Source organism: Ceratotherium simum, chromosome 2 (genome assembly GCF_057802395.1).
Source record: "Ceratotherium simum simum isolate JZ-2026a chromosome 2, ASM5780239v1, whole genome shotgun sequence".
Taxonomy (NCBI): domain Eukaryota; kingdom Metazoa; phylum Chordata; class Mammalia; order Perissodactyla; family Rhinocerotidae; genus Ceratotherium; species Ceratotherium simum.
The window spans coordinates 85,163,731-85,185,588 of NC_141901.1; the positions used below are offsets into that span (position 1 = coordinate 85,163,731).

General features: G+C 44.9%; 1 protein-coding gene across 1 annotated transcript in view; it reads right to left on the bottom strand.

Moving 5' to 3' along the window:
* AK5 (adenylate kinase 5) overlaps positions 1-21,858 on the bottom strand; it is a 229,497-nt gene that overhangs the window by 19,480 nt on the left and 188,159 nt on the right. The window contains exons 11-13 of the mRNA XM_004431516.3: positions 14,326-14,489; positions 12,256-12,372; positions 1,650-1,841 (exon numbers count right to left, since the gene is read on the bottom strand). Of these exons, the coding sequence (XP_004431573.2) occupies positions 1,650-1,841; positions 12,256-12,372; positions 14,326-14,489 (473 nt within the window). The remainder of the gene's footprint in view (positions 1-1,649; positions 1,842-12,255; positions 12,373-14,325; positions 14,490-21,858) is intronic.

The window sequence follows — 21,858 nt, forward strand, 5'->3', positions numbered from 1 at the left end:
TCTGTGGTAACTGGAGGTTACACGAATCACAACACATAGGTTTCATCTTGCACATCAATTGGTAGCAGCTGCCCGGAGTGCTGTGTTCACAAACATTCTGAGGCCACACCCGGGTACTGCAGGAAAGAGTGCCACGACGGATCAGCAGTGCCTGCCGTGGATACGGAAGTTGGGGACGATGGCTCTCATGCCACGTGTCTCACATTCCTGAGTTAAATCAGGGGCATCTTTCAGACTTCTATACCCAGGGCTAAGATCTTAAGATTCTGCAAAATGGACCTCTTACCTTCTAACAGGTTTAGAAGATAATAATTTATTATTAATGGTTTTCCCCAAGGAATTGATAACGTAACTGCCTCAGAGACAAGTTTTACGACTGATGTCTCCTATTAACTTCCCTGAATCACAAGAAGCAGGTGTCCACTCTCCCTACTCTGCTTTGGCTCCTCAGGATTTTGTTCCTGGATCACTGTCCCAGCCTCCCAGTGGTCTCCTAGCCTTACCTTCTTGGGGTCCGTTCTCCACAAGACTGGCGGAGGGAGCGTCTAAATCAAAACCCTGACCACGCCTGTCCCCCGTGGTTCCCGTCATCTCAGGACAATTGTCTGCTCCCACATAAGGTTCATCTTGATCCAGTCCTTGCTTGTCTCTCCATCCCCATCTCTTGCTCCTCTTTTTCCTTGGCACTTTGTGTCACAGCCAAGCCCAGTTCCTTGTCTCTCCTGACCTTTCTCACTTGGGCTCCTTCTGTGTGGAGTGCCCCACTCCCTCCCAGCACCCCCACCCTGTGGCTCAGCTTTGTTCTCCTCCTGCGGCCTTCCTCGATGCCTTTCCTTCCCCCTCAGACTGTGTTCAAGGGCCCTCAGACCTTACTCTGTGCCTGCTTGGATCCCATATGGTGCTCACAGGTTTGTCTCTCTCCCCCCTAACACCCTAGGCTCTAGCAGGCAAGAGCCACATCTTATCATCTGCTCCAAACCACCAGGGCAATGGACGGCCCATGGGAGGTGCTTGACACATATTTATTAAATAAGTGAAGGGAGGGAGATTGGTAGTTTTCCCAAATTCATGAAATTAATGCTGACTCAGCATGGATTATTACTCATGATCATTAAGTTGATGCTATCCATTTCCACAGTCTCTTCAGTGTTTCACCTAATTACCTGTTCTCCTGCCCCCATGTGCTACTGCTCCCAATGTAAGTTACTGCTAGAAATTGAGGCAAAGGAGCCAAGTGCAATTATGAACTATATAAAAATCTAGAAATTCAAAGTTGTTGAATTTTAGATCTAGATAAGATCTTTCTGATCATCCTGTTCAGCTGAGGTCTAGAAGGCAGCACTTATGCCTCATCCATGTCCCCCTCCCTCCCTTTCTCTCTCTCTCGCTCTTTCTTGGAAAAACTATAATAGCATACATGAAAACTGTATGACCAGCTTTTCATAGTCCATATAATGACAGATATTTAATTTTGATTGATACAAAAGTGAAGAGAGTAAGGGACCCATATTTTGGCCCAAATCGTGCAGCTGTATGCAGCTCTGATTCCCAGATCCTTAACCAAAATTTTCCCAGTTTTTTCTCTTTTCTTGGAAAAAAAAAAAAAGGGTAACTGGCTCATTTTGGTGAGGGGAAGTGAAATAATTCACCTTGTGTAGCTGTGTCTTCGTCTCATAGTAGGCGATCAAGGGGATGGATGCTCGGTAGTAGGTTTCAAGGCGCTTGGCGATGGTGGCGGTGTTGTCATCCGTGTGAGGGCTGCCCCGGCTCCTCTGGAGAAGGCGGTTGGTCATGGTGTCTGCCGAGCAGTCCATACAGATCACCAAGTGTGGGTCTCCAATCTAGGGGTGGGGAGCACAACATGATCAGAAATTCCACTCTGCGATGTTCTGGAAAGACCTGGGACCCCCAGTTCTTTCCTTTCTTGGCCTTCTGATTCCTCTCAAGCTCCCACAACTACATCGTGGCAGAGTTGGGACTGGACTTCAGGGCTTTCCATACACTGCCTCAGAACCGTCTCTTGCCCTCAGCTTTTGTCACCTTACGTAATGTGGGAATTAGATAGTAAGCTATGCAATGCAGTCACAATCTGTCCTCCATACTAAGGGGAGGAGTGTGTGTGTGTGTTTGTTTCTTCCTGGAAGCCTTCCCTGACTTACTGAGGCAGAGCTAATCCCTTCCTCCTTTGTACCAGCATTATATCTTATACCAGCCACCAGTAGCGTGATGTGACCCCCACACTGTGTGGGGGTCAGCAGAGCATAATGGTTGAACGCACAAAGGTTGAAGTCAGGCTGCTTAGGGTCGAATCCTGGTGTGGTGACTTGTCTCCATGATGGTTGTCATCAATTCCTTGCCTCAGTATACTTTAAGCTCTTCCCCCACTGAGACATAGGGTCCATTCCTCCACCTCCTTGAGTCTGGGCTGACCTATAACTGTTTCGACCAACAGAATACAGTGGAAATGATGCCACATGCTTTTAGAAGCAAGATCATAAGAAATTTTGCAGTTTCTGGCTGGTCAGCTGCCATCTAAGATGTCCAGCTCCTCTGACTGCTAAGCTGCAAGGAAGCCCAAGCTAGCCACACGAGAGGCCATGTGGACAGAGATGCTGGCCCAGCCCTCCGCTGTTTTAGACATTCCAGCCCCTGGCTCCAGACATGTGCACTCAGCCTTAGCCACTGTCTGACTGCAGCTATATAAAGGATCCCAAGTGAAAGCCAGCCAGCCAAGCCCATCAACCCTCAGAACCTGTTAGAGAAAATAGCGAATTGTTATTTTAAGCAACCTGGCTTTATCCTTAACTAAAAGTCTCACTCAATTTCTCTGCACCCAAGTTTTCTCATTTATATAATGAAGATGATCATAAATTGCTGTGAGGATTAAAGAAAATTAAGTAAGGTAATGTAGGCATGTTGCTTGGCATATAGCAAACAATAAGGCTTAGCTATTATGCTTATTTCCAGTGTTAGGCTACGATCTCTCTGTGTGCAGGAGGTGGGAGTGCTCAGCTCCCGATCCCAGGTCGTGCATACAGTAGGTGATTAAGAAATGTTTGAATGAATGAATGACAGTGACATGATTAGTAGCATGAATCTCCCCATTTCCCCATCCTTCTCTTAAGTGTTCTTTTGCTCCTGATGTCTCAGAGAGATGCCAACCTTGCCTCCACTATGACCCCCAACTCTGGATCAACAGAAACTTGCTCCCTCCTGATCTTGCAGTAGTCAGGCTGTAAGTAAATGAAGGCTTGCTGCCCCACTGTGGAAAGTGCCCAGGATGGCTGGGAAGAAAGTCAGGCTGGGGGAGGACTTGTAGGCAACACATGGAATCATAAGTTCCTTGTGAGTGTTGATCAAACATTTATCTGCCCCCTGGTGAGGGATGTGCTTTAAGGAACAGAGTGGAAAAATTCTCCAAAATCTGGAAGAGTGAAATAAACCTCTGGAATACGTCATGCAACTTTACTGCCTGTATTAATTGGAAAACAAAATGAGCATCTGACAATGGCTGGGTGAAGGTTTAGAAGAAAATGACCCTGGTCCACCAGCAGAGGGCGAGCTTGGGAGGCAGGCTAGGGTTCAGTTGCAGAGTTTGGCTCCCTGGAGCAGTTGCTGTTTGGGGCCGCGTGAGGAGACTAAGCACTTTTTCTAATTGTGGGGGGTTTTCAGGCCACTCTTGGGGACAGGAAAGATAATTCAGGGACTCATTCAGGTACAGAGATAATGTGTATCTGAGCAGGAGCTGGCAGTAAATGACCCTCTGGACCAAAATAAGCGCAGGACCCCAGGTAGCTTTGCCTTCCACGTTGATTCTCCAGGCGTGGTCCACAGACCAGCAGCACAGGCGTTGCTAGGGAGCTTGTCAGAAATGCGGTCTCAGGCACGGTCCCCAACCTGCTCAATCAGAGTCTGCATTTTAAGAAGACCGCCTGGGGATTCTTCACAAAATAATAGTTTGAGAAGCTGCTCTACCAAACCATTTCCTCCTGCCAAGACTAAGGGGTTTGACCTAACCTCTCTCTCCTGGAATCAGCATTCCTTTCCTATGTAAAGAGCTATCAAGCAGCCATTCCATTTGGAAGTGGCCTGTACCACTGATGTTTTCAATATCTAAAAATGTTTGAAATGTCTGAATGAAATACCATTTAATTATTTTTCAAAACACTGATATACACCTTTAGGAAGTCCCTTGGAGCAGCTCCCTGGTTCCCAGCTCTGCCTCTTTTTCATGGGACTGTGGTCAGCCTCTAGCATCACGTGAGTGAGAGAGCGGAGAACTCTGCCCTTGTCTGAATGAATCAGAGACTTGGGGACAGCTCCCTGTCCCCGACATCACTCTGCTGGTGTCCCTGCGATTCTGCCACAGCAGCACTGGGTGCTTCACGGCCTGTGCGTATTCAGGGATCCCCACCAGCGCACAAGGGCCCTTGGAGGGTGGTCAAGACACCCGTAGCATCATTCCAGCAGCTGACCACACTGTGCTAAGGGCTTTATGGATGGCCATCCTTTAACCCTTTCAGCACCCCTGTCGGGGGTATTATCTCTACCTTAAGCAGGAGGAAATGGAGGGCCAGCCCCAGTTAAGTTTGGCACGCTCCACTTCAGTGGGCTGGGTTCGGTTACCCCGTGCGGACCTACACCACTCGTTTGTCAGTGGCCATGCTGGGCGGTTGCCCAAGGTCACTGAGGACTAGTTAGTGACAGTCCTGAACCAGCTGTGTTTAACTCCAAAGCCTAGTGACTTCACCCTGGTGGAGGGCGCCAGAGCCTTCAGACTGAGGCTCAGGCCAGATGCCTGGTGGGCCAAATGGAGCCAGGAGAGGAGGGCGGGGTAGAGGGAAAGGAAGTGGGTGGGGTCAGAGGTCACGGGCACTGTACTTTACAGAGCTGGCTCTCGCTGCCTCTTGGGGTCTAGCTGGGGTCAGCATTCACTCGGCTGAGAGCAGCCACCAGGATGAGGGCGTCGGCTTCAGTGGACTTGTGACAGTGGCTCTGCCTTGGTAGTTCCAGCAGGAGGAGCGGGAGGAGGAGTTTACCCTGCTCTCCTCTGACCCCCACTCTAGTTTTCTTCTGATTAAGTCAGGACACTGGTTAGGCCACATTTACCAGTGGGCAGGGTGACTCTCTTGTGTTGAGAATAACAGCTGTCTTGTTCTCTCTGGGTGCCTCAGTTTCCTCATTTTAAAGTGAGGATAATAATAGTTTCTACCTCAGTAGGATGATTGTGAGGATTAAACGGGTTAATACATGTCAGGTGCCTGGCCCATTTCAAGCACTATATAAACGTGAGCTCATATTATTTAATGTGGGCCTGGCAATAGACTCATCCCTTTGAACTGTAAAAGCCCCTGTTGGTCAGATTTGGGTTTAGAAAGAGTCAGAGGCCCCACCCACATTTTTAGCCTAAGTCACATGCTCCAGCATATTTACCAGTCTCATTGCACCCCGGGGGTGGGGGGTGGGGTGGGAGTGTGAAGGTCCCTGGCTAACAATGAAGCGGCCTGCCTATTCCCATTTGCTCCCACCCCTGGGGTATATCCCCTTGGGAACCTCACTAGAGGAAGGGAATCTGGGTCATTCCAGCATTCCTGAACACACAACCCTACCAATAGTAATACCACCCCACTGCCAACATAACTTCAGCCCCCACACTGCCATAACACAGCTCAAAGTTCTACAACGAACCAGAAGTAAGATGAAGAGAGCAGAAAATCTCAAGTGGAAAATCCCAAGGTGTTCCCCCAGGCACCCTACAACTCCAAACAACTAGAACACACCATCTAGAAAGTCGCTTGGCCTGACTCAACCTTTTTCTGTTAAGAGCTCGTTCTGAAGATTAGAATACATTGATAAATATATATAAACAGAACCACTGGTTCTGTAGATAAAAAGCGTTAGGAGAGAGTTAAGAGTAGTTGGGTAGAGGGATATAATGCCATCATTCATACATCCAGGAAAATTATCTGCATGTTCTGGCTAAGGCAAGAATTTTGGCTAAGAGACTTCTGGAGGGAAAAGCCAAGAGCGAGTCCGTGCATTTACCTCTATTAGTATGTGTTTACTTTGGCTGCTGTTGAGTAAAAGGCTTGGTTAAGACAGGAAAGTGTTTCAATTTCACACCAGGGAGCCAGGCCAAGTACACAGCCCTCCTCAAGATGATGATAATCTATAAAGTGGGGATAATAACACCTACGGAACAGGATTATGAAGATTAATATAATGACATCGGGAAAGCATCTAGTTCAGTTCCAGCACATTTTAAGTGCTCAAAAAATAACAGCTATTATTCTGTTAGTTATGTATTCTGTGTGATTTTAACTGTAGAAAAATGAGCAGAATAAAGACTGGAAGAACATATCTCAAAATGTTAATGGGTGTTATCTCTGGGTGTTAGATATTCTTTTTTTTTTTTTTTTTTAAAGATTTTATTTATTTATTTTTCCCCCAAAGCCCCAGTAGATAGTTGTATGTCGTAGTTGCACATCCATTCTAGTTGCTGTATATGGGACGCGGCCTCAGCATGGCCGGAGAAGCGGTGCGTCGGTGCTCGCCCGGGATCCGAACCCGGGCCACCAGCAGCGGAGCGCGAGCACTTAACCGCTAAGCCACGGGGCCGGCCCTAGATATTCTTTGTTTTACACTTTTCTGTATTGTCTCATATGTATGTAATTTTTATTTCTATAATTAGAAAAATACACAATTTTGAAAAAAACGGTAACAATTTCTTGAACCCACTATGCAGACTTATACATGTGTAAGGCACTCTTCAAGGATTCCATCCAGTCTTCCCAAGAAGCAGTGAGATAGCTATCTTCAAACTACATTTTATAGAAGAGGAAATTGAGATACGTAAAGTTGAATGACTTGACAATGAGTTATAAAGCCAGGCTCTGAATATAAGCCTCTTAACACCGAAGTCACTACAACCAGGGATTCTTAACTGGGGTGGAAGATAAGGATGGTGATCAGAAACCCCAACTCCTCCTTCATATTCCTTCTGCCCCTGTGACACACACACACACACACACACACACTCACACACACACAAAGTCGCTGACATCCTTCCCTTCCTCAATACACCATATTGGATACTGAAGGCACAGATCGTTAATTCAATGAGGGAAAAAACCAGCCTTGGGAATAGAAGATAGGAAAGTAATAGAGAAATCACATACAGACTTACCCCTAAGCTGTGGACATCAGTCTGTGTCTGGTTTTTAGTGATGTTATGTACAGTAGCCAAGCAAATCCTCAAAGGAACTTGCATCTCAGAGAATTCAGCTATAGGTATGCTAAAGCGTCAGGCTACCTAACCGAACTGGATTTTTTTGGCAACAGATGGTACCGTGCATCAGGCACATCAGGCTCTGTGGCTGGTGAGATGCCCGTAGGCTGGCTGAAACCAGTCCCAGGCCTGAATGGGCTTCAATCATGGTGGCAGGTCTGACGGGTGTACAAGAAACACTCATTATGCCCTCAACCAGGCTGTTTTCTCTGAATCTCTGCATAAAATCAGATGTCTATATTTGTCTTTGCCAAATTTCAAATTAATTATTTGCCTGTAATTTGAAGGGGGCTGTACAAATGACGGGGTCCCTGCTGGGCATAAATGAATCAATAACGGCTCGTTCTGTGCTTGTAGCATCGTTGTTCTTCTGGTCAGGTTTCAAGCAGGTGCTGGTTTTGGAGGGTTGGATGAGTTCTCTTGCACACAAACCTAATGGATATTAGAATCTTCTAAAGTCACTGTACGTAGGGACAAATCAATATCATGCTTGATCTTCGCAAACTCCCAGCAGTATGTAAAAGACTGTTTTTAGAGACATCTCACTTGAAGGTCGCCGGTTCAGTAATGAAATGGGGCACTTGTATATTTCTTGAAATGGCATGAATTTTAGCTTGGGGTGAAGCTGTCCAGGCACTATGTTGACGACTCTTTCTCATCGCTAAAGTTCTAGATCCGCTTCTTTTCTGACACAGTCTAACACCTGTCTGAACGGTGCCCAGCGGGAGAGGAAGTTTTGCTTTGCTTTAGGGATGTGACTTGGGTGGATGACTCGAATGCATACATACCCGAAGGCCAGGGAAAGACCGCTTGTCCCTCCAAAGCCCTTAACTCACCCAGACCAGGTCATAAGCAAAGGCGAAAGGTGTGACAGAGTGGGGGTTTACAGGTTTGTATGAGGTATGATTAAAAATGAGTGACCCTAAACTACAGAACATTTTACAGCCTTTTATAGCTTAGAAAACACGTTTATGTATATTATATCATTTGATGCTCATAAAACCCTCTATCTAGGGTTTGGCAGGCATATTATGATCCCCATTTTACAGAGGAAGAATCTGAAGTTGTGTGACTTGCTGAGGGTCACACTAATATATGGCAGAGATGAAAATCCAGATTTTCTGATTCCAGATTACACGAGTGACGTGCTTTAAAGATGTCACCTGGGAGGCTCTGCGTGTATGCCAATAGTGCTGTCACCGCTCCAAACAGTTCGGAATCCCACAGGCCTAAATTCAGGGATTTGCCTTCGGATTCAGTTTAAAAAGTCCCAAAAGGAGAATAAGTATTATAATATTGTTGTTGTTTGCACACAGTAGTTGGTCAAAAAAAGGCCATCTTTACCAGACATCTTATTTATCACACTTGGCCATTTGGGGGTTTCAAAAGAACAATCTATCACCTCTGAGAGCAATTAAAAAAAGACTTTTGAAAACATTTTTTCCCCAGCACTTCCAAGCAATTGCATGACCTGCCCTGACCCTCCCAGAGGCCTGCCCAGGGCTCTTGGACCTTAAACTCACAGGCAAGGTAAGTGTGAAATCAGCTGGTCGGCTGCTGCCACCTTGAAGCCTGAAACTCAATAAACATTGTTGACCCTGCAGCAGTTCGAGCACATTCCCAATCACCACCAGGCAGGGAGCTCCTCCAGGGCCGACCACACCTTCCTCTTCTCTGCATCTCCCCTCAACCCCCAGCCTTGCACAGGCCCTGATCCTTAGGTGGCGAAGGAAAAATGTCCCCGTCCCTCAATTAGTCAGCGTGTATCCCTGGGTGCCTTATGCACAGCCTGGACAATGGCTAGAAGACTAGAATAAACAAAAATGTAAAACAATCCATGGAAGATTTAACATCATTAAGATGTCAACGCTACCCAAAGTAATCTAAAGATTTAGTGCAATCCCTATCAAGTCCCAATGGCATTTTTTTTTTTTTGCAGAAATAGAAATATCCATCCTAAAATTCATATGGAATCTCAAGGGACCCTGAATAGCTAAACCAATCTTGAAAAAAGAACAAAGTTAGTGGTCTCATACTTCCTGATTTAAAAACTTATTACAAAGCCACAGTAATCAGTGTGGTACTGGCATAAAGACAGACATACAGACCAGTGGAATAGAATAGACAGCCCAGAAACAAACTCTCATATATGTGGTCAAATGATTTTTGACAAGGGTGTCAAGACCATTCAATGGCGAAAAAACAGTCTTGTTGGGGAAACTAGACATCCAAATGCAAAAGAACGAGGTTGGATCCTTACTTTATATCATATACAAAAATTGGTCAAAACGGATTAAACACCTAAATGTAAGAGGTAAAATGATAAAACTCTTAGAAGAAAACATGGGGGAAAAGCTTCATAACATTGGTTTGGTAATGATTTCTTGGATATGACACCAAAAGCACGGGAAACAAAAGCAAAAATAAATTGAACTAGGGGCCGGCCTGGTGGCGCAAGTGGTTGGGTGCGCGCGCTCCGCTGCAGCGGCCCGGGGTTCGCTGGTTCGGATCCCGGGCGCGCACCGACGCACTGCTTGGCAAGCCATGCTGTGGCGGCGTCCCATATAAAGTGGAGGAAGATGGGCACAGATGTTAGCCCAGGGCCGTCTTCCTCAGCAAAAAAAGAGGAGGATTGGCGGATGTTAGCACAGGGCTGATCTCCTCACAAAAAAAAAAAAAAAATAAATAAATAAATAAATTGAACTATATCAAAATAAAAAACTTCTGTGCATCAAAGGACACAATCAACAGAATGATGAAAAGGCAGCCTACAGAATGAGAGAAAATATTAGCAAATCATATATCTGATAAGGGGTTAATATCCAGAATATATAAAGAACTCCTACAACTCAACAACAACAAAAAACCGAACAACCCGATTAAAAAATGGGCAAAGGACTTGAACAGATATTTCTCCAAAGAAAATATACAAATGGCCAACAATCACATGAAAAGATGCTCAACATCATTTATCATTAGGGAAATGCACACCAAAACCACAGTGAGATACCACCTCACACCCATTAGGATGGCTATTACAAAAAAAAAACCAAACAAAAAAGCCCCCCAGAAAATAACAAGTGCTGGTGAGGATGTGGAGAAACTGGAACCCTCGTGCACTATTGGTGGGAAGGTAAAATGGTGCAGCAGCTATGGCTGGCAGTATGTGTGTATATGTATAGTATGGCAATTCCTCAAAAAATTAAAAATAGAATTACCATTTGATAAGTAATTTCACTTCTTTGTATATACACCAAAAGAGTTGAAAGCAGGGTCTTGAAGAGATATTTGTATATCCGTGTTCATAGCAGCATTATTTATGATAGCCAAAAAGTGGAAGCAACCTAAGTATCAATAGATGAATGGATAAACAAAATATTATTCAGCCTTACAAAGCAAGGAAATTGTAACACATGATACAACTTGAATGAATCTTGAGGATATTATGCTAAGTGAAATAAGCCAGTCACAAAAGGACAAATCTGTCTGATGCCACTTATATGAGGTGCCTTGAGAAGTCAAATTCATAGAGACAGAAAGTAGAATGGCGGCTGCCAGGGGCTGATGGGAGGGGGAAATAGGGAGTTGTTTAATCGGTGCAGAGTTTCAGTTTTGCAAGATGAAAAGAGTTCTGGGGCCGGCTCCGTGGCTTAGCGGTTAAGTGCGCGCGCTCTGATACTGGCGGCCCGGGTTCGGATCCCGGGAGCGCCCCGAGGCACCACTTCTCCGTCCAACGTGAGGCCGAGTCCCACGTACAGCAACTAGAAGGATGTGAACCTATGACATACAACTATCTACTGGGGCTTTGGGGGGAAAAAACTGAATAAATAAAATCTTTAAAAAAAAAAAAAAAAAAAAAAAAGAGTTCTGGAGACTGGCTACACAACAGTGCAAGTACACTTAACACTACTGAACTGTACACTTAAAATTGGTTAAGATGGTAAATTTTAAATAGCTCCTCTATTTAAAAAGATTATTAAAAATATATCAAAAGAAATAATATATATGACAATCTTTTAAAACTAGTCGAAAGAGATATCTATATAAATATTAATTCTTGTAGGCTGTGGAGTCTTTGTTTAATAAATGGGGATAACTGTCCCTCTCTTGCTTGTTCTTTGTAAAATCAGAGGTAATGTATGTAAAGTGCGTAGCACAGGACCCAGCCCAGAGTAGGTTCAATAAATGGTAGCTACGACGGTTTTTACTGACTGCTGTTCCCCTGTGAGTGGCCCTGATCCACCCTCTTCACCGGGAGAGGGTGGGACCTGGGGAGGTTGGGATGGTGGGAGTTGGAGTGGTGGCAAATATATATATATTTGATTCTGCCTGTCTGGCATCCATTGCCCTGCCTTCTTCTAAGGGCATCCCTAGTTTTCTTTGGGTAATCTCCCTTCCCTTTCTCAGTCTGTGTGGTTCAGGTGTGGCGCCTGTTCTCCCTCTTCCCTTCCCATCCCCACCCTGGTCCTCCAGGCTGGACCAGCCTATTCCTGGAGATTCCGTCACATGCCCTCCCATCTTCCCCTTGGCCACAGTGATCGGCTCAGTGATGGGCCCGTGACCTAATAATCCAGGATGATGAAACACAACCCAGGAGAATAGAAACCCTTTTCTGTGAGGTCACGTAGATGGCGGAATATAAACCTGAAACAGGAAGAAAACGAGGCCAACACAAAGGAAAGAAAATCCAAGAGATGGAGAAAGTCAGGTGATTGATGAGCAAGTTTGAATACATGGATCCGACCAAGTGTGAACCACTCCTGGAGGTTTCAGTACTTGAGCCAATAAATCCACCACCATCAGTCCCCGCTTCTCCTTTTTTTTTGCCAGTGTGTTCGAGTTTCTGCCATTCGTAATGGAAAGTTTTGATTAATGTAACTGGGAAAGGGATAGACCTTGAATTTATCCCCCAACCTCAATGATGTCCCCTATTTTTCTTCTGGGATGGTCCCCATAACAACACTCACCCTACGTCCGAACTCTGCCCCCTGCTTTACTTCCCGAGGATAGCCGTCGATCAGGAAGCCCTTGCTGCGGCTGCGGCTGGCCACCATGGCCTCCTGCAGGAGCGCCAGAACGATGCCCTGGAGCGGGGACAGAGTGGTCAGGACCTGAGCTCCTCCACAGAACAACAGAGAATCACCACAGGTCTCCTCAGTCATCCCATTGCGGGACGGAGAAAGGTTCAGGTGAGATGAACTGCAGCCAGCAATATACCATATTTCATCAATTCTAAATCTCGCTTTCCCCCCTACATTTTAATGTCTATGAAATTGGTAGGTGTCTTACAATCAGTGCTGGGTCATAGTTTAATTGTTAGTGTTTTTTTCTGACTCGTATATTTTTACTAGTTAAATTTTACTGGGGTGTTCTAAAATAATGGCATTTAGATTAGATGAAATGTGGTGACCATATTTCCTACGGTAGCACTCATGAATTAGGCACAACAGCAGTTTAAAACTAGACCAAACATGGTATAAAATGTACGTCACCGTTGATTTCCTTCCAGTAAATATTTTAGAAAATGTGACATCCACTAACTTGAGAAGACTTTCAGTAGATGTGAAGTAGCATTTTCCAGCAATATTGCTTTCTCTGTTAAAGATTTTGATTTAACTTGAGCTTACAGAAAAAAAGGGAGGAGAGATACAGGGAAGCTAGGGGATGGATGCAGGAAAAATGCAACCAGTGCTCAAATGGGGAGAACGCCCTGCTCCCTGGCATCCCCTGACATCTCCTGACTGTTGGCAGGGGCTCAGGGAATGCAGCCCTCACAAGTGTGGTCAGAATTGATCCCTAGCTGATCATGAATCAACTCCTCACGAAGTTTATATTCTCGTGAGGAAGAGATGATAGATGAACAAATAAATATATGAGTCAGCTAGAGAGAACTGCTAGAAACACAATTAAAGCAGAGCAAAGAGATACAAGAGTGCTGGAGGTGCTATTTTAGATAGAGTGGTCAGGGAGGGCCTCTTTGATAAATTGTGACAGGTAAGTAGAGATCTAGATGAAGCAAAGGAGCAAACTATGTGAATATACAAAGGAAGAGCCCTCAGGCTGAGGAAATAGCAAGTGCAAAGGCCCTGAGGCAGGAACAGCCTGGCTTGTGGGAGAAACAATGAGGAGGCCAGTGGCTATCAAGCAAGTGAGCAACGTGAGAGTGGTGGGAAATATATTGGAGAGGAAGCTGGAGTCTAGAGCCACGGGAAGGACTCTGGATTTCATTCTAAGTGTGCTGGGAGCCACTGGAGGTTTCTGGGGAAGGGAATAACTCAGTTTGATAAACATTTTCAAGAAATCACTCAGGCTGCTGTGAAAAGAGTAAATTGTAGGGGGTAAAAGAGTAGGCACAGGAGGCCAGCTAAGAGGCAGTTGCAATGGTCTGTTCCTTTCATGAGGACCATTCTGGCTTCCAGGTGGGAAACACACTGCACCTGGTTAAAGAGGAAGCCTAAAGCTCTGTTGGTGAATAGGGACTGTACTGTTCAAGCCTTAATGACAGAGCCCAGCATGGAACCTAGGATGGCAAGGATGAATATTTTTGGATACCCATGGCATCCAGCTTCTCAGAGATGGATGGTGACTTGAAAAGAAAAAAGATACATAAAAGGGATTTTCTTTATTTAAACTACACAAGGAAGATATCCAATTTCAAGATAATGCTATCATACTTCCCAGAACTAGACCAAAACATTATTTTCTCTTTTCCAGAGGGTTCTAATTCTAGGCTCTGCTGCACCATGCTCACTTCTGCTTTGAAGATTTTAACTCTTAAGGTGGACACCAGTTTTGGGGGAAAACGAGAAACAGGCTAACATTCAAGAGGCTAGCAGAGCAACAAGACAGAAGGAACCTGGGTCTGGACAACTTGGTCCAACAGATGGGTGGCAGTCCTGCCACCTGCCTCCAGACTGTTACATAAGAGAGAAAGAAAATACAGCTACTGTTCTTTTGGGTCTCTTTGTTCCAGCAGCTCAGACTAACTGTAACACTCCGAAAGGTCTCCCCTGGCAGGGAAGGCAGCTGTTGCTTACTGAGGGCACCAGGTCTCCACGTTCCATGATGTCTCTGATCAATTTGCTTCTTTCGGATTCTGATGACAGCTCATTACGCAGGAGCTCATCAGTTGAGAGATGTGTAAATCCATATTTTTCCACCAGCTTTTCGCACTGTGTACCTTTGCCAGAGCCTGGGCCACCTAGAAAAGAAGTCATGTATCAGACATCCGTCCCAAGTCTGTGCCTCATTTTTGACTACAGTCACTACGGTGAGCAAGCCTCAGTGCTTCCCTCACCAAGCAAGCATTGAGTACTTATGCTTTACGCAGAGCTGTGTTGGGAACTGTGGATACAACAGAGAATGGGATACGGTCCTTCCTCTCAAGGGGCTTCCTGTCCATGGAGGGGAGGCATTACAAACAACCAACAGTTACTATGCGGTGGTCTGGTGGGGAGGAGTTCAGGCTGCTACAGGGGTGCAGAGAGGGGTGCACGACTCCATTTTGGCAGAGATGCAAGTCAGAGAAGTTTCCTGGGGAATGCAATCTGCTGATGAACTGAATCAAGCACTGACCACAGTGCCTGATACACAGTGACTGCTCAACGAATGCTAGCTGTTAATTAAAAAAAAGTTTCATTTTCAAACAATCACAAACTTACAGAAGAGTTACAAGTAGAGCACAAAGAACTTTCTGAAACATTTGAGAATAAGTTCCCAACTTGATGCCTCATCACTACAGAACACATTCATGTCAAGGAACCAAGCACACCCGTCTACACATCTACACCCCATTCACATTTCATTGGAATTGTCCCAATTGTCCCAATAATGTCCTCTGAAGCCAATGGATCAAGGTTAGAATCATACACTGCCTGTAGCCGTCACGTCCTCTGGTCTCCTTCCTATGGAACAGCTCCTCTGTGTTTCCTTGACACTTTGGAAGATTATAAATAGCTATTTAGTATGATTTTTTCTGGTTATTATGGTTAATTCTGAGTATCCGCCATATTCTTTTGATGACCATTACATCTTTGACTCTTTCTCTTGCCTCCCCAAGCACAACCAGAGGCTAAGTTGTAAGATTTTACATCTGAAAATAACAATAGCTAACCTTTGCCAAGAGCTCACTGTACCATGTTCTAAGCATTTATGTGTATTAATTTAAAATAATCTTAAGAAGTGCCACTGTTATCCCCATTTTTACAGACTGGGAAGCAGAGGCACAGAGAAAGTTAACTCTCTTTATGAGTTAGGCTGCACAGCTAGTAAGTAGCAAGTCTAAGTTTTGAAGCCCGGACTCTGGCTCTCAGCGGCGTTCCGTCCTCTCCTCCCTGCTGTAGCCAGGTTTACCTGGCCTCGGCTCAGGTCCTCATGCTCTTGGGTACGGCAGTCATTCTGCCTCTGCATGGGGGACGGGGGAGGCTTGGGGGCCAGCAGACCTGCTAGCAGGATGCTCTGCCTGAAAAGCACGTCACTTCCCGGCTCCATGCACTCAATGGCTTCCCATTCCCCAAGAATAAAATCCAAACTCCTTAGAGTGGCATTTCAGCCTTCCAGAATCTAGTTCCATTCAACCTCCCAAGCCTTTTCTTTTTTCTTTTCTTATCCTTGCCCGACACTGTGGTGTCCATCCACATACTGTCCCTTCAACAAGATACACTTTTCCAGTGTGGCTTTGCTCTTCCAAGTCCTCAGCCTGGAAGACCCTTCCTTCCTCCTCTGACTCTCAAGACCCTCTTGGTCCCTCAGGCCTAGATCAAATGCTTGCCCCTTCTGGCAGGAACCAGACCTCCACCCTCACCTCTGTTGGAGCGAATGCTATAAACAGCACCCGGCTGCTCCCAGCCTGTCCTACGCCTAGTCTCCAGCTCACTCACTAGGACAGCACCTTGCACACAGTAGGTGCTCCATAAATGCGTCATGAATCGAGGTTTTCCTGTTAAAAGGGAATATTTAACATTAAAACGCAAAACATGATGGAGATTTTAGCATGGTAGCAGGGATTTGTGACTTATTCTGCAATTTCCTGGTTTGCCTCTCTTCATATTCAAAGCTCCTTTCTCAGAACAGTTGGCGACTTCCCTCTTGAGGGACAACCTTAGCTGTTGTCTCTCCTTAGTAGAAGGGCCTCTCATTCCCTCTCCTTTGCTTTGGCAGAAAATCCAGGAAAGGTCCACATTTTCTGTCTTCTGCTCATCCATCAGCTGCCGTAAGCCAGATGGGGAGGGTTCAGACTCCTCACAGTATTGTCACGGATGGACTAGATGTAATAGGAAAACAGCAATTACGGAGGCTTGCAAAAATCATGTGGGCCACTTAGAAGGAGCAGCCAATGGCCAGCTAATGCTACGTCTGCTCCAAGCACGATGACTCCTGCCTCCTGAGATAACAGAAGCTGAGAGCGTGGGGGCAAGAGAAGGCCATTCAGGGAAGAAGTGCTTCCAGAAAACGAGTAAGGGGAACAGAGGGCTGGGCTCCTGCAGAGGCCAGGAGGACTTCTGTGGCTGGATTTACCTAGAAACTCTTTTCCCGGGATGGCTGGAAGCCAGTCATGTGGAAAAGATATTTTCAGACTTGGCTTACAAGGCAAAAATGCCGTGTTCCAATTATTTTCTTCCTTCAACATCCTACTAATACGACTATTATAGTTTTTGTTCCTCTAAAATGTTATTTAATAAATCTTGACACAAAGGCAATTAAAAAATCTTCAGCTGAGATTAGTAACAGCTGTGTGTTAAACAGCGGCCGCTGCCCCAGTTAGAAACCTTTCGTGGGAGCAACAGCTGCAAATTCTTAGCATTCTTTAGCCAAATTGTGCCGGCACCGTGGAATTTTAAGTAATCTGCACAATGGCTTGATTCTTCCCAGGGCTCCAAACTGGAGAACAGAGTGATTTTTATCACTGTGGTGAAGGCACAAAAACCACTAGTAAAATATGAATTTTCATATACCATCACTTACATGTCTTGGAGGTCTTAACTTATGACTTTTAAATAAAAAACAATTGGGCCTTGATATCCTTCCAGGATAATTTGTTACATGGAAAAAATCTTTTGAGGTGCCACATATCAGAATGAGGGGGCTGTGTTCTCTGGTGACAAGATGACTGATGGCAGATGAGGAGCTGTCACATTTACTGTCATCACGCTGATTTTGAGTGTATCGTTACTCAAGGCCTAACCCCCTGAGCAAACCTGTACACGAGACCACGTGGTGGATTCACAAAGAGAGTCTAGAATCTGAGATTCCATTTGAAGGGGTCTGTCAACATCTCAAAAAAAAGGTGAAAACTCTTTATTCTCAACCTCCAATGTAATTTAAAATTTTTTCCTTGTGAGGCCAAAGGTGCTACCTTGTGAAGAGTGGAAATCTTGTGAACTCCCACTTCACAGCTCAGGGTATCACTTCTCCCTGAGGTTCCCACAGCGCGGCACTGGGACGGGAGAGGTGCCCGTAGGAGAACCGCGAGCCCAGGGGGCCCACGGCTGTATTCTTGCTCGAGCATTCTCTTTGCTACCTGGTGTTCTTTGAGGTGGCACTGACAAGTGGCATCCCCTCAGCATGCCACCTGGGCCACATTTTTCCAGGGTGCCTTTTATTTACGGGAGCAATCCTCTCTTAGGAGACAGCTTGTGGATTCATGAGCTGGGCCCTGCAGGAGAAGACCTGCTTTCCCAGCAGCTGTGGCAGCGGGCTTGGCCTCAGGATAAAAAGAACGAATGGCAAAGCTGGTGTGTTACAGCACCTGCTGGGCTCAGAAAGAAAGCCCCAACAAATACAGATGTCAGGCAGATAATCAGCTGAATCCCAAATACAAACCAATGCATGCATGTAAGTTTCTGTTACACTTTTATTTTTAAATATTTTAACTAGTACTGGCATAGAGTAGGTTATAATGTCCTTTGCTGACATTTTATTGTATCTTGTTAACTACATAGGGTGCAACCTGGAATTAAGCATGAGGTCTATTAATACAGCTCTTCATTTGACAAACGTCTGTTGGGCAGCCACTATAGGTCAGACACTGTGCTGAGTGCTGGGAATAAAAAGACTCCGAGGCCCTGTCTTTTCCATCAGAGAACTCACAGTCTAATGGGAAGGGTGACGGGGAGCTCAGCACCACAGCAGTATGGTGGGGCTGTGAGCCCGGTCTGTAAACCCTACTGCAGAAGCATTGGGAGGGGCTCCTCGCCCAGGGGAAGGGTAATTAACAAACAGGCATAATTACCTTTGCCAACATAGGAGACATGTGGAAAAGAAGAGCATAAGGTTGAGCTTGGTACCTTCAGTAACGTGACTTGGAGCAAGACAGGGTCCTGCGGAGAATGGCGGGAAGGGGAGGAGTGTGATGCATTGGGAAGGGCACGGGACAGAGGGATCTGGCAATACACCCTGGCTCTGTCACTTACTAGTCATGTGGCTAAGGGTGAGTCTTAATTTCTCTGAGCCTTACTTTCCTCATCTGTAAAATGGAAGGAAGTAAGAACCAATTCTGTGCCTCATTCTACCTGTGACTCTCCTTCCTCCTTACCTCCCATACCCGACCAGTGGCTAAGCTCTATTGAGTCCACTTTTGAAAAGTTTCTGAAATCTGTCCCTTTGTCCCAAATCTCACTGAAAATTTCCCTTGCCCCATCTCTTTGCCAAAAAATTGGTGCTTGGTAAATGCCACTTACAATGAGAGTAGTACTTACAACTCATCCCTCAGCTCTTCCTGAGTTACATCTGCAGGGTGTCATCTAGCATATCAAGGTCTGAATTAAACACAATCCAAAAACAAGTACGGAGACTAGCCCCCATCACTTTGAGATGTCCAGACCACTTGCAGATGATTAAGATATATATCAGTGTGTGTTTATACACACACACACACACACATACATATAAATTTGACAGTATATGTACAAATACATGTATCTGGTTTAGAAAACTCATTAAGTTTATTTTCTCTAAGGCAAAGCAGAGGGGACAGCATTTTCTAAGTTCTAATTGCCATCAGCAAAGCTTTCCAGGCCTTAATTCCCATCCCATCCAGCCTCAGAGTTCTTTAAACCTCTTCAGCACCAATGACCGCATCACTAACCCAATTTCAGCTCCCTGTTGATCTGACTGAGGGCTATCCTCACACTCTGATCACATCTTCCTCCCCCTTTCTCTTTCCCCTTGACCTCACTTCTTCTCAACCTTCTCTCTGCCTTCATTGTGACCTCATAGAATTGGTCCATTTCCTTTGGGCTCCACTTACCTCCTTGACCAGCTGGACACTAGGCCCTTTCTAGTAACTTTGAATCCTTCGCCCTTTGAATTCTATTGTGACTGCCGTGAGAACCACCAGCCTGCTCTCTCTGCACAACCCACCACTTCCTTTATCTGCATCTACTCTGGGTTGCCAAGAATTCCTAGAGAAAGTAAGAAAACCGAGTCAACTGGGTCATGCTACCTAACTTCACAATAGCTTTTAATGCTTCTTGGCAAATGTATTCCTCTTTTGCTGATACCAAATTGGATGTCCATGGATGGATTCTAGTATATTTCTCCATTGTTCTCAAATCCTCGAACATATTCATATTTCTCTCACTCTTATCAGGCATCTTTAATCCTCCTATTCACTAAGCAGGTGAAGATTTATCTTCTTTCCTCAACATTTTCCAAACACGTGTGTCTCATCCTTTGTCCTCCATCTCTCCTTTCTCCTGTTTGGAAGACTTTATACAACTATTCAGCCTAAGGCTAACTTCTCTGCCTTGGCTCTTGAAGCACCTTGGCATTTTCCTTCACAGCATTTTTCATAGTATATGATAACTATCGTCTATCTATCTATCTATCTCTATCTCTCTATCTCTCTCTCTCTCTCATCATCTATAGTTTGCTTAAAATCTGTCTTCCATATTAGACTCTATGGCCCACAAGCACAGGATATGGGTGTGCTTTGCTCACCATGGTGCCCAAACACAGTGCCTGAAACACAGCAGACACTACATAAATGGCTGAAAGAATAAATAATTTAAGGATGAATTGATCCTCTCCTCCTGCCTGCTCCAAAAACTTGATCTTCTCTTTCTTGTCGCCATTAAATTTATTCCTCTCAGCTGGCACCATCTCTTCTGTATAGCAACAGGCTTGGTTATCTCCAATCCAAATGAAAATATTTCCACCATTGTCTGCATCCTCTAGTTGTGTTTATATTCTTTCCCTTTATTTTAGTACCTAAAACTGCCTGTGTCCATTGCCTCCTCTTTTATTGACTCCCTATCCTCTCACAAGCTACCTTCTACTGTCATCACTCTCCAAAATTGATCTTTTAAAGTTCTACAGTGATTGAATAATTGTCATATTATTTAATGACGTTCTTCTAGTCTTTACTATCTTTGACTCTTTAGTAGCATTTAGTACCTCTGACAAACATCTTGAAATTCTCTCCTCCCCTGGCTTCCAGGACACATGGTTTGCCCACATTCCCTCTCTTCCTTTGCCAGACTGAAGCTCACAGAGAGTAGAAGCTGCTTTATGTGTGTTGGTATCCCCACAGAACTTTGCACTGTGTCACAGCAATTGTTAAATACAGTCAATGTCTAGGAGCCCTGTGGCCCCACAAAAGTGACAATTCTATTCTCTTTCACATAAAAGGAACACTGGATCAAAGGACTCAAGTTCCAGGTTCACATCTCAGACCTTTATCTGGAACAAGTCACTTATCCTCTCTGAGATTCAACTTCTTCAATTACAAAATATGGATGATCATAATGTCTATTTGTAGTGAGGACAAAATGGGGTAATAAAAGTAAATTGCATGGAACAGTAGCTGGCACAATGAAACACTCAATAAGCATCATGACTATTATCTGTAAAATGAGGCGGCTAGCATTAGTGATGCTTAAAAGTCCTCCCAGCTCTACCATTCTATGATTTTACAAAGATTAGACACAGCATTTTTATAATGTGGTGCTATTTTAACATCTTTAAAGATGGAGAGTCTTCGCAGTTATAGCTTGTGAAGGTATCAAATATCTTTTGTAAATCAGGTTATCCTATTTTTAGATATTCTGCAGAGTTTATCTACCTCTTGAAATATTTCTTTCTCTCTAAATGAAAATGGGCTCCAGGTTTTTGTGACTGAATGATTCCTTTTGGAGAAAAGCTATTATGCCATCAGATCGTGAACTGACTGTGCCCTAGGAACGTTCCTCGGCCACTGAGGGCCTGTGAGTCACCTTAAACATTCCGTCCCTGGGATGAACCACACTGGGTCTCAGCCGGCTGTTGCTGCGACTGACTCTCTCTGACCAGAAACAGTTAAGAAAAATAGAACTTACTCCTCAAAGACAACATCTCTATTAGTTCTGAAACGCACTGCTACTTCAGGTTATTTGGTGAATAGGATGAAATATGCCAGCGATAGGGTCAGCTGAAGGTTATGGAAGAAATTTACACGGGACTAGGACCTTCTTGGTGGTGGGATTGTGCCTTGTTTATCGGTGCCTAGTGTATAGCAGGCACTTAATAGTTGTTAGAGCAATGAATGGATGGATGGATGAATGGATGGATGGACGGATGGATGGATGGATGGT